Below are 18,178 nucleotides of genomic sequence, written 5' to 3' on the forward strand. Positions count from 1 at the left end.
CCCAGCTTTCTCTGAAGATCTAAAAAAAACTTTTCAAACCAAGCAAATTTTGTTGTTCTGACAAAATACCCGTTTTGAATTTTAGGCAAATCAGACAACTACAGAGTGTTCCACGAAATATGACAGTTGGTAAATAGTTTAAAATGTCTTCTTCCATAATTAGTTAAGTTGTTTGATATTAAAGAGAATGATGAGAAATATTGTATGCCAATTATATTATTGTAAAATTGATTTCAAAGTAAAATATATTTGAGAAAAGGATGTTTTTAACGAAATGACATGCAAAAATTCTTTAATATTCAATATAAAATATGGTAGAAGACATTCAAAACTATTCAACATGTTTCGTAGGACAGCCTGTACCATATATATATGTAGATACAGAAAACCGAATGGATTGTAACATTAGACTTATCTTTCAGGTCGTCCTTAATTTCTCATTCTTTATGGTTAACCCTGTATGTTATTTTTTAAATCTGGAATAAGGTTAAAAAAATAACTGTTTTCAACAAACAACAAATCCAGTATCATACTTCCTTTTAAGGTTAAATTCAAACATAAAAAAATGAAGTTTAGAAAAATAATTTTTATATATTTATTCAATAAATCCAGTAAAATCAAAATATTAATCAAATAAATTTTAAACAAAAGTAAAAATCGACGATACAAATTATTTAAAATGTATTAATATATTGAACAATTTAAGAAGAATCATATTGTATATAAACGTATGAAATTAATGAAGGGTGTACTGTATACATAAAACAAGGAATATTTACAGGTCAGANATAAAGGTTTTAAAGGTTTCATTGTCAATCGGAAATGCCACTTCTTTAAATGATTGGTCACTTGAAATGATAAAAACAGTCCATTTAAGTCTTTAATGACTAGTCTGGGGCAATCTTATGGTTAAAACTGGTTCCAATATTGTTATCCAACAACTAGTAGAAGATACAGTAATATAAACATTTTATAGTCTCTTGTGATCTTGTAGCAATAATTAAATCCATATCATAGTTCTCCTAGAACTTTGTACCAAGATAGGATCAGCTGAAGACAATTGATTCGTCTTTTGTGATCTTGTAGCAATAATTATAGTTATCCAAGCAGCTATGAACCAAGATAGAACCTGTTTAGGTTTATAATGATCAGTCTGTGATAATAACAGATTCCAAATCATAGTTATCCAAAAACTATTTAATAATATAGGACCTGTTACTGAAATGAGTAGTTTTCATATTGATCTTGTAGCAATCACAGTTTCCAAAATACGTTATTCAAAGAACAAAATAATAATTATATACAGGACCTGTTACAAACATTAATAGTTTTCATATTGATTTGAAGCAATAACTGGATCCATATTATCTCCAAAACTATTGAATTAGATACGACTTGTAACTATAAAAATGTGCAGGTTTTAACAGTTACCTTCCCACATCTTTCCACATTTTCTAGACCTGTAGCTTGAGTAGATGTGTTGCTCTATAAAATAAGCAAGGGGAGAATCTCATTTTGGTTTCTGTTTTCTTCCTCTCTGCATCCGAACCATCCTTTTACTCTTTTTATAACATTGTCTCCATTTAAATCTGACCATTGATGTGCCATTTTGTAGTGGAGAATCTAAAAAAATGAAATGATAAAATTCTCAGCTTGACTAAGTAAAATGCTAAGAAGATTCTAGTGATTTTAAGGGAACACCTACATCACTTAAAATAGAAAACAGATTAATTTCTAAAAGTCTAACAGCTAAAAATATGTCACAGTGGATTTCCAAAGAACCAGCAGAGAAAAGGGGGAAATACTCATTGAATAATATATCAAATTTTGTTGGTTCTCTTATCTACTGGATTTACTCCTTTTTAATTTTTTTTTAAATCAATGGCCGGATTTAAAGAATTTGAGCGGCGGTTTAAATTTAAGCCGGGGCTTAAATATGGTTGGTTCCACTTAAAATTATATCAAATGTTTCAAGATTTAAGCCGGTGCTTAATTTAAACCGGGTTTTGGCAGGTTTAAACCGCGGCTTAAATTCTTTAAATTCCATCTCAAGAACACTAAATGCAATTCTTTCTTCAAATTCAAAAAACTAAATTCTAACACTAATCTTCTGAAGAATTTTGGAAATATTATTTCCTATTTTTAATTAGATGTCAACTTGGGAGGGCAGTCGGATGTGAACCACAATAATTTTTAGTTACTTGCAAAATTTGAACCTTTCTGTCTTCCAGTAGCCATGAGCCACACATATTCACATGTCCTTGCCTTTTAAGCATGTGACACATGGATAATGGTTAATTTTTGTGGCTATTGGCATCCTGCCTGCCTTCCCAATTTTTTAACACCTAGTAGTGTCATTAAAATTTTTTAAATATAACTTGCCTGGAATACTATTCCAAAAAACCACAAAACGAAAACACAAATAATTCCATTGATATGACTCTGGTATGGATAGCAGGTATACTCTGGGTATAAAGAAGGGAATATCACAGGAAGTAGCATCATCACAAGATTTTCAATGGCTATTAGAATAAAGAACGCTGTCTGTGAAAAGAAGGTTTCTCCACTTTCCAAATGTGTTAAAACTACTAATGAGCATACACCACTTATAAAGATTCTGAACAAATCTTTGATTGTAGACCATATTTCTTTAGTTGTGTTCATTATCTTGATAATGAAGACAAAGATAAAATGTAGAGATGTAAATATGATCAGCGGTGTCACAGATTCCACAAGGGTTAAATTGCGAAATATAAAAATTCTAGTAATAACTTGACACAGAATACTTAAACATATTGGAATAATTTGTGATAATTCCATGCGTGCCGGTTTATCCGCTTTCAATAGAGCAATGCTGATACCAATAGATAATGTTGACCACACAGTTTTTCCCAACATCTTCTCGAGTTGGCATGAAGAGTACAATCCAAATGTAAGAATATACAGAATTCCAGACATGGTTCTCAGAAGAAGTTCAGGGATACTCCATCTCATTATATCTGCAAAGTATGGCTTGAGCAGCCATATTTGCAACAACAGCTGGATACTGTTCTCTAGCCCACTCTCTACAGATTTAATGAGCTTCCAGATAGTCTTGCTCTCATTGGTTGAATTAATCAGCTCTGTTTTCTTTTCTGCACAATTGTATTTCACCTCAAAATAAATGTGTCGAAATGGCCATAAGAGTTTTCCAAAAAAAACCATTACAAATTGGATTACCCGTGCAGTGTATTTGTTTTCCACTCTTATGAAATTTTTAAGAAAGGATACATCATCTTCATTATACCATATTATTATAGCCAAATGGAGAAGTAGTGTAACTGATAGAATTGTCCAAGTTGTCCAATAAGCAGATGTATAAAGTTCGTCAATCTTGAGATAGGAGTTATTTTTAAAGCATGAAGAATCCAGAGCTGAAGAATTTACAGAGGAAGTACAATTCCAGATAATCTCTTCATTGGCAACAGTTTCATTACTGAAACCAAACCTTGCATAGTCAGAGGCAAGATTAATGTCTGAGATGAGATCAAAAAGGAGAGGAAGAAAAGAAAGGAGCCCCACCTTTATAAACGTCCAGACAGCAATACCAATGGTCTTCGATTTGTTTTTATCTGGAAAAAAATCTTTGTATGTTTGTATTATCCATGAAAGAAGGGGACCACTATCTAGGGTCTCCTTTATACAGTAAAGACCTTTGTTTTTGTCCTGGTGAACCTGCTTCTCTAGCTGTAATAACTCAAGTCCTATGATTTTATCATTATTCTGATTTGTATAGTTCAGTGCTGTCTTGCTGAATATATGGTGATTCTTTACAGTATAGTGAATGATGTGATCAAGTTCATGAATATCAGGTTTTTTCGTAGATGTAGTTCCTTCGTTCAAAAATGCAATGATTTCCTTGCATAAATCCATATTTTTCTCCCTGCAGGCTGCTGACAGGTGACTGCGTGTGAATTTTATTATTCTATGTCTATTTGATCCATAAGCATCGATGATTTTTTGGATTCCCAACTTGATTAGAGCATTAAAATACAATTTACCTAAATATGATTTCAAATTGTTAATAATTTGTTTATAAGGTATGAATTTGTTTTCTGATAAAGAAAGTGTCAAATCTTTCCCTGGGATAAAAATTTCCCTGTATAATAATTGAAGGACTGCAGTGTGGTTTTTGTGAATAATGTTCACAAATAATGTCACAAATAACTTTTTCTCATATTTTCTAAATAGCCCTATAAAAACCTAACAAAAAAATTAATTTTAGATAAAACTTTCTTTATCAGGCATATTATTTTCTAAATTCCTTAAGGTAAGAGTTTGAGTTAAAATAATTATTAATAAATATTGCGTTATATCAAGTATATATCCTTAAAAATGCCAATGTAAAAACAATCTGAAAGCAGGTAAAATCCTGCATATGATATTTGCCAAACCAAACTGATTTTTTTACATAAATATTATGCAATAGATTGATAATATTTTGAGAAGATCAATACTATTTCTATTTCTATTCATAGCTTCTTTATAAGAATATAAGATAATTGATGTAACCCAACTTCTTGAATTCTTTTGAGTTAGAATTGTGAATTGATAGTTTTTTCTTTATTAAAAGTATTATTTGAAAGGGGAAGATCATCTGTAAAGTTTTTTTTTTTCCAAGTCTGATGCAGCTTTCAAGTGGATTTTCCGAGGTCCCGGGAAAATTAGCCATCAAATCATCAACTATTGCAGAACAGTTTTAACATAGTGTGCTTAAAAGTTTTTTTTAATATTTAATTACTACAGGAATTGAGTTTTTGCCATAAACTTAGATTTTAAAATCCCGATATCTTTGCAACCAAACTTTGATATTTCAAGCAAACTCTATGACAGTTCAAATAATCTAAATTTAGAATATGAAAGGTTTACACGATCAGGTTGCGAAGTTACAGGAAATAGAAAACTTGTTGCAAAAACCCAATTCCTTTAATCTGTGAGTGAAGGAGTTTATTCCTATTCTTTCATTATGAAAAAATCTTTTAAGCTTAATGAAATGAAATATATCAGGAATATGTCTTGCTCTTCAAATAAGCAGGAAAGTATCAGAGCTTTGTCCCATGCATTTAAGATTCTAATATAAGTTCTAGAGTTTTTAAGGAATATGTATGTATTATGCCACACTTTTATAGAATAAAGGTGAATTAAGATTTATATTTATCAAGGTTTTAATAGTGAATTATCAATTTAAACTCTCAATTGGACTTTAAGCATAATTTCAAGTGACCCTTCATGCAAAGAGTTTAATGCCAAATTTACAACGGTACTCTGAAACCTTCATCTTATTACAGAGGACAGAAAACGCCTAGTTGTTATCTCTAAAATGGTGTTCCAATTGCAGGGGATATAAGTTTCAAAACGAGTTTATGACCCATTTCTAATACTGAGTGTATGAATTTGGTACAAATTGAAAGATTGGGTTTTTAGGATCCCAACCCATATCGAGAGTAAAAATTGATAATAAATAAAAATACTGTAACCAACATTTTGGTAATCATGACGAGGAAAACTATAGTTCTAGAAAGTAAATATTAATATCTCTTAAAGGGAATGTAAAGGAAAAATGAAAGGGGTATAGTATAGGCTTAAAGCTAATCACTTTAGCTCTCGATCGCGACCCATGAAAGTTATATCTGATGTTTCTATCTCGAGAAATTGATATACAACTATGTCAAATTTATACGGAAATTAATATATATACAATTTGTATAAAAGTAGAGGGTTTAAATAGATCAAATTCAGCAAATATGCAACCAATCTGAAAACGAAGATATCCCATCGATCAAGAGCTAAAGTGATTAGCTTTCAGCCTTTACCCCCTTTCATTTTTCCTTTACAGTCCCTTTAAACATAAACAGCTTTCAAACAATACCAAGGATTTCTCTAGATAAATAAGGATAAGTTCATTGATCAGTCATTAATCAGTCAAAGGGTACTGTTGTTAATCAGACATGCCACTCTAGGAATGAAAGGTCACTAGAATTTTACCTACAGTCCCTTTAAAATCCCTTTTTTTAAATAATTGAATTTATCTCCAAAATTGAAAATATTGTTATAATTTCTTTGTCAAAGGTAAAAACTAAAATGTTCTATAATGTATCCATTCTTTTTTATAGTAATATAATTTATTTTCTATTTCATGTATTTAGTTTTTTACCTTTGCTAAGCATTTTTTCCATTATCTGCATTACATGATGATCCGTCATACGGGCATAAAACTTATCAATCTCAAGAAATATCTGAATTGGAGTTTTGTTCAGTTCTGGGTGAACTGAATCCACATCTAGATAGTTCAATAGTTCATCAATACATTCCAGGGATTGTTTCGCAACAGCTATATGTAAGGGAGTTCGTCCTTCGAGGCCTTCTCTCAATATGCCTTGTTCTGTCGGCTGGAGTACATCAGCTCCATGTTTCAGAAGAACTTGAGCAATCTCTAGTTTATTCCGACTCACAGCAGCATGGAGAGGAAACTCACCAGAGTTCTCATCTAAACTTGAGATCAGGCTACCATCATATTCTACCAGGAATTCTACAATCTCAGGATATCTCTCCCATATAGCATTGTGGATTGGAGAGACTCCTCTATTATTTTTAATTTTTGGAGATAATGCACAGGAATGTATCAACCATTTAACCATCTCCAATTCTCCATGCATACATGCCAGGTGCAGTGCATTCCTACCTGCACAGGAATTAATATTAATGAAGGGCCCGGCATTGCCCATGGGAAAAAAATGTTAAAATAAAGAATTAAAAAAAATGAGTGTCCACAAAAATTGTTTGCCCAATCGGTTCAGCCGTTTGGCCAGCTATACGCAACATATATATGTTTGTTTTATTATGTAGAATATATTAATTTATACTAAGAAAGATAATTAATATTAAAAAATTGATTTATATAAAGATTGATAATTAATGCTAAAATATTGATTTATATTAAGAAAGATTATGAATATCAATATATTGATTTAAATAAAGAAAGATAATTAATAGTATAATATTTAGATTTATATAATGATAATCAATAACAGTATTGTGTTTACATAAAGAAATATAATTAATATTAAAATATTGATTTATATATATAAATATTATATATATATATATATTAATTAATTTTCATGAATATCGTCAGTTAATTTTAATAACATTAAAAATCAAAAATCAAAATATTTTTATTTTGTTTTATCTAAATCGTTTTCCGTGTTCACTTTATTCAGGCTTCCATGCTATATTTGTGGGATTAAATATTTTTGATAAAATAAACACATTTTTAATCTAAATTGAACTTTTAAAATGGCATTTTGATCACAATAACCGCAGACAGAAAACCTTAAAATTTAATTATAATGATATTTTGTATTGTTCTATTTTGTAGATATATTCATGATAACAAGCTTGGGAACCCAGTTAGAACTGAAAAACTAACACACACTCGATCAAAAAAAATTTAATTTAAGAATTCTAAAACCAGACTAAGAACATTCTCGTGGTTATACTCAGTTTCATATTCGAAATTTGAGACAAATCGGTCCAGGGGTTTATGAGTTATGATTTGACATAGAAAAAGATATTTAGATAATGACAGATATATTCANTTTTATAATATACAGGGTCTCCTCTTAATCTTAATGGTGAAATATTACAAACGACAAAGGGGTGTCTACATGAGTATCTTTGATCTCCACCCAAATCAGCCTATTCTCCAAGGAAAAAAATCTTTAAATTCTTTTAATGCGTAAATATAATTTTGTGTTGTTGTTCCCTTAGAGGGTCATTCATTAATCATTAGTTTTATTTTTATAAGTTGTGACTTTAAAAAGATCATTTTACAGATGCAAAATTGTATTCTACTTGGAATTCTAATTGGCATGTGTTAAAAATGCATTTTTTTAACAAAAATCAGAAATGGCTTCATCAAATGGGTTGTAGTGATAAAAAATGTAAAAAACACTAAAACCAATGAAAATTTTAAACAGAAATTTAAAACATGGTTATTTTTGAAACTGTGTTGTTTTCCCGAATTCAAATCAAATTACAGAATATAAAAATATTGAATATGAACCAATTTAAAGCAAAATAAAAAACATTTTAAGTATTATAAAGTATAACGATCCTCGAGGATTTACTCACTTCTTATCCATCACAAATTCTTGAGGATTCCCTTCCTTCTTATCCATCACAGATTCTTGAGGATTCCCTTCCTTCTTATCCATCACAGATTCTTGAGGATTCCCTTCCTTCTTATCCATCACAAATTCTTGAGGATTCCCTTCCTTCTTATCCATCACAAATTCTTGAGGATTCCCTTCCTTCTTATCCATCACAAATTCTTGAGGACTCCCTTCCTTCTTATCCATCACAGATTCTTGAGGATTCCCTTCCTTCTTATATATCAAAGATTCTTGATGATTCCCTACCTTCCTATCCATCAAAAATCCTCGAGGATTCCCTTCCTTCTTATCCACCACAGATTCTTGAGGATTCCCTTCCTTCTTATCCATCACAGATTCTTGAGGATTCCCTTCATTCTTATCCATCACAGATTCTTGAGGATTCTCTTCCTTTTTATCCATCACAGATTCTTGAGGATTCCCTTCCTTCTTATCCATCACAGATTCTTAAGGATTCTTAGTATCCTTCTCCTTCATAATCTCTGCAGAGGATATATCTAAATATAAACTTCGTATACTTCAGACCTTTAAATTAAACTGAACTAACACTGAGAAAAAAAGATAAAAATTTTAATCATACATATGAATTAACTACAGGCATAGATTAATAACAACACAGATGTCGTCTTTTCAATAACCCTGAGGCAGAAGCCCAACGGAGTTACGCGCAGTCAGCGTTGAATTACAAGACAGAGAGAGTGCATGCGCTGCTTTCGTGGAACTCCTTTGGGCTTCTGCCTCAGTGTTTTTTTTTTAACGAAAAATCCCTAAATCTTGAAAAGACGACATTTAGTGTTCTATCTAGCTGTGTTGTTATTAATCTATGACTACAGGGTTACCCACAAAGGATGTGAGTTTAAAGGTGACTTATGAATCTACAGACATCAAGGTAGTATATTTTAACCACATTTTGACCAACTGTAGCAAATAATATTAATCAAAATGTAAAAAAACTTTTTTAAAATCCTGAATACAAAAAATAAGAGAGATTCATTTAGAATTGAAAGAAAAGATAAATCTGATCAAGATGGATGACATTTCAATGATTTTTTTTTTGAAAATTGATTGTTTTTAATTGTGTGTGGTTTCTTTTGCATGTCTGCTACAAAAATAATATNTAGGACGGATGGTCATCGATTGTAGGTCGGATACACGCATTTGTAGGTCGGATGTACACATTTGTATGGTCAGATGGTCATCGATTGTATAGGTCAGATTTACACTTTTGTAGGTCGGATGTACAAATTTGTAGGTCTGATGGTCATGCATCAATTGTAGATCGGATGAACACATTTAGTAGGTCGGATGGTCACTATATTTGTAGGTCGGATGGTCATCGACTTTAAGTCGGATTTATACTTTTGTAGGTCGAATTTACGCATTTGTTGGTCGGATGTACACATTATTATAGGTCGGATGGTCATCAATTGTAGATCAGATGTACACATTTAATAGGTCGGATGGTACTATTTGTAGGTCGGATGGTCAACAATTGTAGATCGGATGTACACATTTTGTAGGTCGGCATGGTCGCACAATTCGTAGGTCGGACTCGCGGATAGATATAACGATCGTTCCATGCACATGGCTAGAACTCAATCATGCCTGTAGGTCGGATTAAAAAATTGAAATTTGCAACTGACCTACAGCTGTCGTAGTTCGGATATTGCAATAGTTCAGAAAGTAGTAGGTCGGAAGTTCAGTATAGAGGATGTTGCGTATAGACATTGTAACATTACCTACGGGGAACCCGGGAACGGTAGTTTATAGAATTTATCCGGTATTGCGCACACACTTTGTGCCTGCCAAAAATTTAGCATCCGGACTATCGCTCGTCGGACTATGTCCGTACCTGGCTTTTACTCTGTGATGTATTAGCACACGACCTTGAACTATACTCGGCTTTTATAGTCCGATCGTAATACCCTGATTAGACACGGCCTTTTTTCACCGGAATCAATAATCGCGCAACCTCGTCGTTTCATATTTAACTTATTTAATGGTATAAGGTTTTATTACACTGGGTCGGATCTAAAGACTTCATACCCCTGGGTTATATTACCCTCTATATTATACCATTGCAGTTTGGCAAATATAAACCTTCATATTCATGTTCAACGAGGCCAAGACATTTTATAGAATATATCTATCAATATAAAAAGTCTATATATCTATCAACATGAAAAGTATATATATCTATCAACATGAAAAGTCTATATAATTATCAACATGAAAAGTCTATATATTTATCTAGCTTTTCTTGGATCGATCTGCCCTAAACTCTGGTCTGTATGATGGAGATGTCAAAGGAAGACGACTTTACGACAGTACTCAGGTAAAAGGCTGGACTCAGGTAAAAGGTTGTACCGTTCTAATAAGACATGCTTTACTGGAGTCTGGAGGGTCAGTTGAAATTAAAACACAAGACCCTTTAACGACTTTAAAGAAGAAAAGTTACTTTGTGTTAAATATTGACGTTTTTGGTGGTTTTAGATTTGCATGGATAAATTATCAAATAGTAGAATACTAAATTCTAAATTCCAAATTTTAAATTCTAAATTCTAAATTCTAAATTCTAAATTTAAATTCTAAATTCTAAATCTAAATTCTAAATTTTAAATTCTAAATTCTAAATTCTAAATCTGAATTCTAAATTCTAATTTCTAATTTCCTAATTCTAATTTCTAAATTCTAAATTCATAAGTTCTAAATTCTATATTCTAAATTCTAATTGTGTTTATGACGTATTGTGTTTTAAATATGTTTCAGGTTCCACATGGTACAGGGACTATATACTTCTTTACAAATGATAGGTAAGCTTCTTCATTTTAAAGAAACTGTCTTCGTTGTTCAAGCTTTAAAAATGGTTTAATTCCTTCATTGTTTCTGAAGCAGATATCCGCAACATCTCATGCATTTTTGATCGGACAAAGCTTTAAAGGATACCATTGTGAATTGAACATGTCACTTTTTAAAGTGAAGGATCACTTGAAATTATGTTTACAGTCTCTTTAATCTTAAAACTTTAATCCATCAAATTAAACCAAATTATAATTTTTGTAGCGCTGAATATTCTATATTTTAAATCTTGTGCGTACTTGTTTCTGGTTACAACAATGTTACAAACACAAAACTTGAGTTCTGTTTTGAATTCGGAATTATATTTCAAGATTTTAGAAAATATAGAATTTTGTTAAATTTTTAAATTTCTAGATTTAACAGACATAATTACACTGGAGAATGGGTGGAGGGACAACGGTAATATTTGATTTATTAATTATAATTCATTATAATTCAAAGTGCAGTATTCTTGCCATGAATGTATCTGTAAATCTATTTGCCCAGCTGTTCATTTTTCACTCCTAATTTGTTAATATATTCATTATGCTAATTTTAGTGTCGTTATAGAGATACACCTCTTAATCATTCATCCATACTCATTTATACTCTATCTATCTATCTATCTATATATCATTCTATATATCTATCTATCTATCTAGCTATCTATTTATCTATCTATCTATCTATATCTATCTATCTATCTATCTATATATATCTATCTATCTATTTATCTGTCTATCTATCTTTATATCTATGCAGTAAATGCCCTACTCCATGAGAGTTTCTCAAACCTGTATCTATCCAGGTAAAACTCAGTTTCACTTTACTATCAATGTCAAAACCTGGATTTGTTCTCCTCAGCTATCGATGTCAACCAGGACACTAGCAATTAATATCAATTCCAAACCAATGGGCACAATTTGGTCAGCTATCGATGTCAACACGGACACTAGCTTGTAAACTATCAATACCAAACCAATGGGCACAATTTTGTCAGCTATCGATGTCAACACGGACACTAGCTTGTAAACTATCAATGCCAAACAAATGGGCATGATGATGTCAACAAAGACACAAGCTTGAAAACTATCAATGCCAAACCAATGGGCAAGATCTTGTCATCTATCAATGTCAACACGGACACTAGCTTGTAAACTATCAATGCCAAACCAATAGGCACAATTTTGTCAGCTATTGGGGTCAACATGGACACTAGCTTGTAAACTATCAATGCCAAACCAATGGGCATGATCTCGACAGCTATCAATGTCAACAGGGACACTAGCCTGTAAACTATCCATGCCAAACCAATAAGCATGATCTCGACAGCTATCAATGTTAACAGGGACACTAGCTTGTAAACTATCAATGCCAAACCAATGGGCACGATCTCGACAGCTATCGATGTCAACACGGACACAAGCTTGTAAACTATCAACGCCAAATCAATGGGCAAGATCTCCTCAACTCGTTCGTTAAAACAAGGAATTATTACTCTCTCCCTGTAATCAAAGCAGAGTCTACACCAACTGAGTATATTTAGGTTCTAGATTAAAGATTAAGTTTAACAGACGTAATTACAAGTTATGCGTTGTTATATATAACGTAGTTAAGCTAATCACAATATGGATTTGATAAAGTTATGTATATATATGTATATAAGTTGGGTTAATCCCTATACATGACTTGCATGATTTACTAATGAGCGCATTTAGATCTGTGTACAATGTACAACGTAATTTTATCTAGATTACTATGGGCCTCTGTATGTATTACATCTATATATCTATCCATCCATCCATCCATCCATTAATCTATCTATCTATCTATCTATCTATCTATCTATCTATCTATCTATCTATCTATTTATCTATTTATCTATCTATCTATCTATCTGTCCATCTATCTATCTATCTATCTATCTATCTATCTATCTATCTATCTATCTATCTATCTATCTATCTATCTATCTATCTAGGTGTGTTGAAGTGAGTGCAGTGAGGACATCAGGCACTTTCGCAACCATCCAACTATCCATCTATCCATCTATCCATCCAACTATCCATCATTCAACCATCCAACTATCCATCTATCCATCTGTAGTCTCCGTGCTAAAGCATGAGGTCATCAATGCAAATATTTCCTTAAAATTGCACAAATATTTCGCACGAAAGGACCAAACGCATAAATCAAGAATTTAATAAACATAACCATTTTTTGTTTTATTTTATTTAATATTTTCTTTGTTTAGAAGTTTTTGTATCTGCTCAGTACTTCTCCTGTTTTGTCGAACTGCGCTAAATCAGGGAAAAACAGAAATAAAAATCTTTAAAATCTAAATCAAACTTTAAAATTACAACAGTAATGAAGCAATATTTTCTTTATTGCTTACAGGGACTGTATATTTAATTTCAAGTCAGTCTTCATGTCTGATCCACAACTTGAGTTGGTCATCTTTGTAGGCTTTAGAAGACTTCATACAAATCTCAGAAATTCAACCAATTTCAAATAAATTGTTTATATTTATATTTATTTATTATTGAAGAAATAAGCATTAACTAAAAGAAAATAAAGGTTTTTAAGGGTATCGTTGTGAGACAATGCCAAACTTGCATGGAGGGTCACTTAAAAATATGCTTTCAGAGCTGAAAACTTTAGAATGGTGGATATTGTGATTAAGGAATTGAGTCTTTGCAACAAACTCTGATTTTCTAATCCTTATATTCTCCCAACCAAGTGTCGTAGACCTTAGATATTTCAAACTATGAATTCTGTTAGCTTAACTGATCTAAGTTTGAAATATCAAATGTTTACAACATCAGATCGCTAAGATATTGGAATTCGAAAATTTAAGTGTGTGGCAAAAACTCAATTCCTTTCTCTTAATATCGAGACTAACCTAATCTTATACTTGTATCCTGAAAAGTGTATAAAATTTAGCTAATCAGAGTCGCGTATATGAAGCCGATAAATTTGAAATTTTGCGCGCCATTAAAGATTAATAAACAGAAACGGGAGGGACTCTCTAAATTAAAAAAATCGGTTTTTGATTTTTCTCTACTATATCCAAGAAAGAACGGTTTAAGTAGAAAATCAAAAGTCCATTGGATACTCAGATTAAGTAATCGGGATTAAGGATATCTCATTCTAAAGTTTTCAGCTCTGTCCCTTCAGGAACCATCAATTATTACTATTTTTCAATAGAAGGTTGAGGTGTTCAAATCTGAGGTAAATAATATATTTTTCTTTTTACTATCATTCATCTTCTAAGGCTGGGTAAAGGGCTTCACCAAATTGGCTAAAATTGTTTCAGGAAACTTATGGGTTCCCGGGGGCATGTATTAGAAAGAAAATATTAATAATTTACAAATTGTTTAAGGGAACCATGGTCACCTTTGTTGGCTAAAAAAATGAGTTTTTGAAATTCCATGGAAATCGTCGGGCAATTCGGCTCTAATACCAATCGCGGAAAAACGGCGGGAGTAACTTTGACTGTGAAAGATAATGTAAACCTGGACATCCCTGCACTTCAGTTAGTACTTCACATTCTAATTTTTAAAAATAATTGTGAGTGATTCCGACGGACAGCTGTTATCATATTATCATTTATTAGTCAACATGAAAAGTCTATATATCTATCAATATGAAAAGTCTATATATTGAAAAGTCCTATATATCTATCAACATGAAAAGTCTATATAATTATCAATATGAAAAGTCTATATATCTATCAATATGAAAAGTCTATATATCTATCAACATGAAAAGTCTATATATCTATCAACATGAAAAGTCTTTATATCTATCAATATGAAAAGTCTATAAATCTATCAACATGAAAAGTCTATATATTTATCAACATGAAAAGTTTATATATCTATCAACATGAAAAGTCTATAAATCTATCAATATGAAAAGTCTATATATCAATCAATATGAAAAGTCTATATATCTATAAACATGAAAAGTCTATATATCTATCAACATGAAAAGTCTTTATATCTATCAATATGAAAAGTCTATATATCTATCAACATGAAAAGTTTATATATCTATCAATATGAAAAGTCTAAATATATCTATCAATATGAAAAGTATATATATCTATCAATATGAAAAGTCTATATATCTATCAACATGAAAAGTCTATATATCTATCAATATGAAAAGTCTTTATATCTATCAATATGAAAAGTCTATATATCTATCAACATGAAAAGTNCAAACTAAATCTTTGTTTTGACCCACTTTCACTTGTCAGATTTGGTAAAATTTAGCTTTTTGGAAAGCCTATGACATAAGAAAACGGATTGCACAAGTTTTGCGAGAAAAAAAATTGCAAATTTTTTACAAACAACCTGTCAAAGTAAATTTGCACATTTTTAGTTTTTCTTGATTAAAAATCAGGTTATTTAAAAGCTGCATATTTGAAATGGCATGGTCAAGGGCTTTTCAAAAATGTATAATTTTTCATTTTTGGACAAATTATTTTTTTGCCATCAATTTTACTATATAACTGGATTTTGCGATAATAAATTCAATTTTTGCAAATTTGCAAATTTTTTGGCAGATTCTAAAATAGAGCACAAGAGCTTTCCAATGATGTATCATTTGTCATATTTGGACATCAAACATGGGATTTAGCATATCCTGGTTTTCAGTACCCCAGCAGGGATAGGGTTAAGATTCATTTGAGACATATAAACTTTTTAAAGATCTCAACCTGTTCCTAATTACTGCCAATAAGTTTACTGTAGAATTTTGTTTACATTTTTTGTCGTCGTTATTTAGTAATTTAAAAAACCGATTCTGAAACCTATCCACCCAAAAGTACGATTTGAACGTCGACTTTGCGCTCAAACTCAGGATTTACAGATCTTTAAAAAGTGTTTTATGTCTCAAGTGAATCTTCAAGAATTTGTCCACAACACAGCATACTCAGTTCAACTATACCTTACATAGCCGGTCTGTCCCTTTAAAGAAACTATGGATGTAGTTTAGAGTGACCCGCCCGATTCACAACAGTACTCCTCAATCTATTTTTGTAAAATAATGTTGTTTTTCTTGGTTGAAAAAAGTGTTTAATTTTAACAATTTCTCCAAAGTTTCTCAAGCAAGAAATAAGTTGAAACGTCACTTTCTAGAAAAACAGCAAATGAAGATAAAGAAAAACATGGATATATATTTCATACTTGGTCAGACAAAGCTTTCAAGGGAACCGTTGTAAATCGGAAATTTCACTTTATCGATGTAGGGACACTTGAAATTGCGTTTATGATTCCTTGAATTCACAAGAACAATCATTCGGTTCTTTGGCAACTTTTTGAAGCTTGTTTACTCTCAGAGAACCGAATCCTAAACTTTTACAGCCTTTTTATCAACATTATCGACCTACTTATGATTCATTCCAAAAGAGGGAGGTTAGATTACTTAACGTTCCTTGGGATAGGTATGTAAAATAACCACCAGCTCTGCGAAGTTTTCGGGGAAAAAATCGCGCATTTTCATCTCAAAAGCTAGAAGATAAAATTTTGTACAACTACTTTTTCGGGAAATTAAAAAATTTACTTAACCACACGATGAACATTTTATCCTTTGATGAAACTTTTATCCTTTGATATAAATTTTTTCCGTTAATGATACTTTTATCCTTTGATGAAACTTTATACTTGGACGGAAATTTTTAATTTTAGATATTCCAGTGGCGATCAGAGAGAGGGATTTTTCAGGAAAACATTGAAGAAAGAAACTCATTTTTTATTTAACAAATATTTAATATTCATTTGAACCAAATACAGTGTTAAAACCTTTATCTTATCAATAATATGGAAGAGTTGTCTAGCTTGGAAAGTGTTAAATTCTTATAATTCNAATCAACATTTTATAATCAACATTTTATAATCAACATTTTATAATCAACATTTTATAATTAACATTTTATAATTAACATTTTATAATTAACATTTAAAATCAACATTTTGTAATCAACATTCTATAACCAACCTTTTATAATCAACATTTTATAATTAACATTTTACAATCAACATTTTGTAATCAACATTTTATAATCAACATTTTATAATAAACATTTTATAAAAAATGTTATACCTCACTTTTGCTATACGTGATTTGTTTTTTGTCCTTTTTGCTTTTTGTCATTTTTTTTGTCCGTAATTTTTTTCTACATACATATACATATTTTTCTACATACATATACATATTTTTCTACATACATATACATATTTTTCTACCTACATTTACATATTTTTCTACATACATACACACATTTTTCTACATACATAAACAAATTTTTTACATACATTTACATATTTTTCTACATACATAAACATATTTTTCTACATACATAAACATATTTTTCTACATACATATAAATATTTTTCTACATACATTTACATATTTTTCATTTTTGCCAAATGTTATTTTTGCTTAATGCTGTACATTTGACTTAGTATATGTAAAATCTACCCTAGCTTCTCCTAGCCGCAGCGCTCAGTCCAGTTGCATATACTAGCCTCAGCGCCCATCTAACTTATCTTAGATGTGGTGGAAAAATGAAGTTTTTTTTGTGTGTATAGCAAAATGCAAAAATGACTCTCGAAAAATTACAAATTAGCAATAATTACTTTGCAAATCATGCTGTATACGTCCAATTCTATGTACAGGGAGGGGAACGCGGTACAACTCATTTTAATTCTGTGTACTGGAAAGGGAACAGTACTAAACAATTTTATATTTTATGTGCAGGGAGGGAACAATACAATAAATTGAAATTCTATGTATAGACAGGGGAACTGTACAACCAACTTTAATTCTATGTACAGTGAGGGGTGAAGAGAACGGTAGAATACACTTTAGTTCTATGTACATTGTACAGTGAGTGGAACGGTACAACACACTTTAATTCTATGTACAGAGAGGGGAACGGTACACCACACTTTAATTCTATGTACATACAGTGAGGGGAACGGTACAACACACTTTAATTCTATGTACAGAGAGGGGAACGGTACACCACACTTTAATTCTATGTACATACAGTGAGGGGAACGGTACAACACACTTTAATTCTATGTACAGAGAGGGGAACGGTACAACACACTTTA

At 31.2% G+C, this 18,178-nt stretch overlaps 1 protein-coding gene and 1 long non-coding RNA gene across 4 annotated transcripts; one reads left to right on the forward strand and one right to left on the reverse strand.

Moving 5' to 3' along the window:
* Positions 1–788: 788 nt before the first annotated feature.
* LOC111715680 (uncharacterized) lies at positions 789–6,716 on the reverse strand. The gene is made up of 4 exons (XM_023491038.1): positions 6,194–6,716; positions 4,651–4,722; positions 2,383–4,040; positions 789–1,623 (listed from the first exon to the last, which is right to left on the reverse strand). The coding sequence occupies exons 1-4, from the start codon at positions 6,693–6,695 to the stop codon at positions 1,486–1,488; spliced, it is 2,370 nt and encodes a 789-aa protein (XP_023346806.1). The 5' UTR covers positions 6,696–6,716; the 3' UTR covers positions 789–1,485.
* A 3,726-nt stretch (positions 6,717–10,442) lies between these two features.
* Positions 10,443–18,178, forward strand: LOC111715681 (uncharacterized). 3 transcript variants are annotated; one of them, XR_002768282.1, is made up of 4 exons: positions 10,443–10,548; positions 10,983–11,026; positions 11,427–11,471; positions 18,153–18,178. It is a non-coding gene; the product is annotated as an uncharacterized LOC111715681 (long non-coding RNA). The 3 variants fall into 3 exon arrangements; XR_002768283.1 differs by lacking the exon at positions 18,153–18,178 and adding an exon at positions 18,032–18,087; XR_002768284.1 differs by lacking the exon at positions 18,153–18,178 and adding an exon at positions 17,989–18,015.

The sequence above is a fragment of the Eurytemora carolleeae genome, unplaced genomic scaffold (assembly GCF_000591075.1).
Source record: "Eurytemora carolleeae unplaced genomic scaffold, Eaff_2.0 scaffold1365, whole genome shotgun sequence".
Taxonomy (NCBI): Eukaryota; Metazoa; Arthropoda; class Copepoda; order Calanoida; family Temoridae; genus Eurytemora; species Eurytemora carolleeae.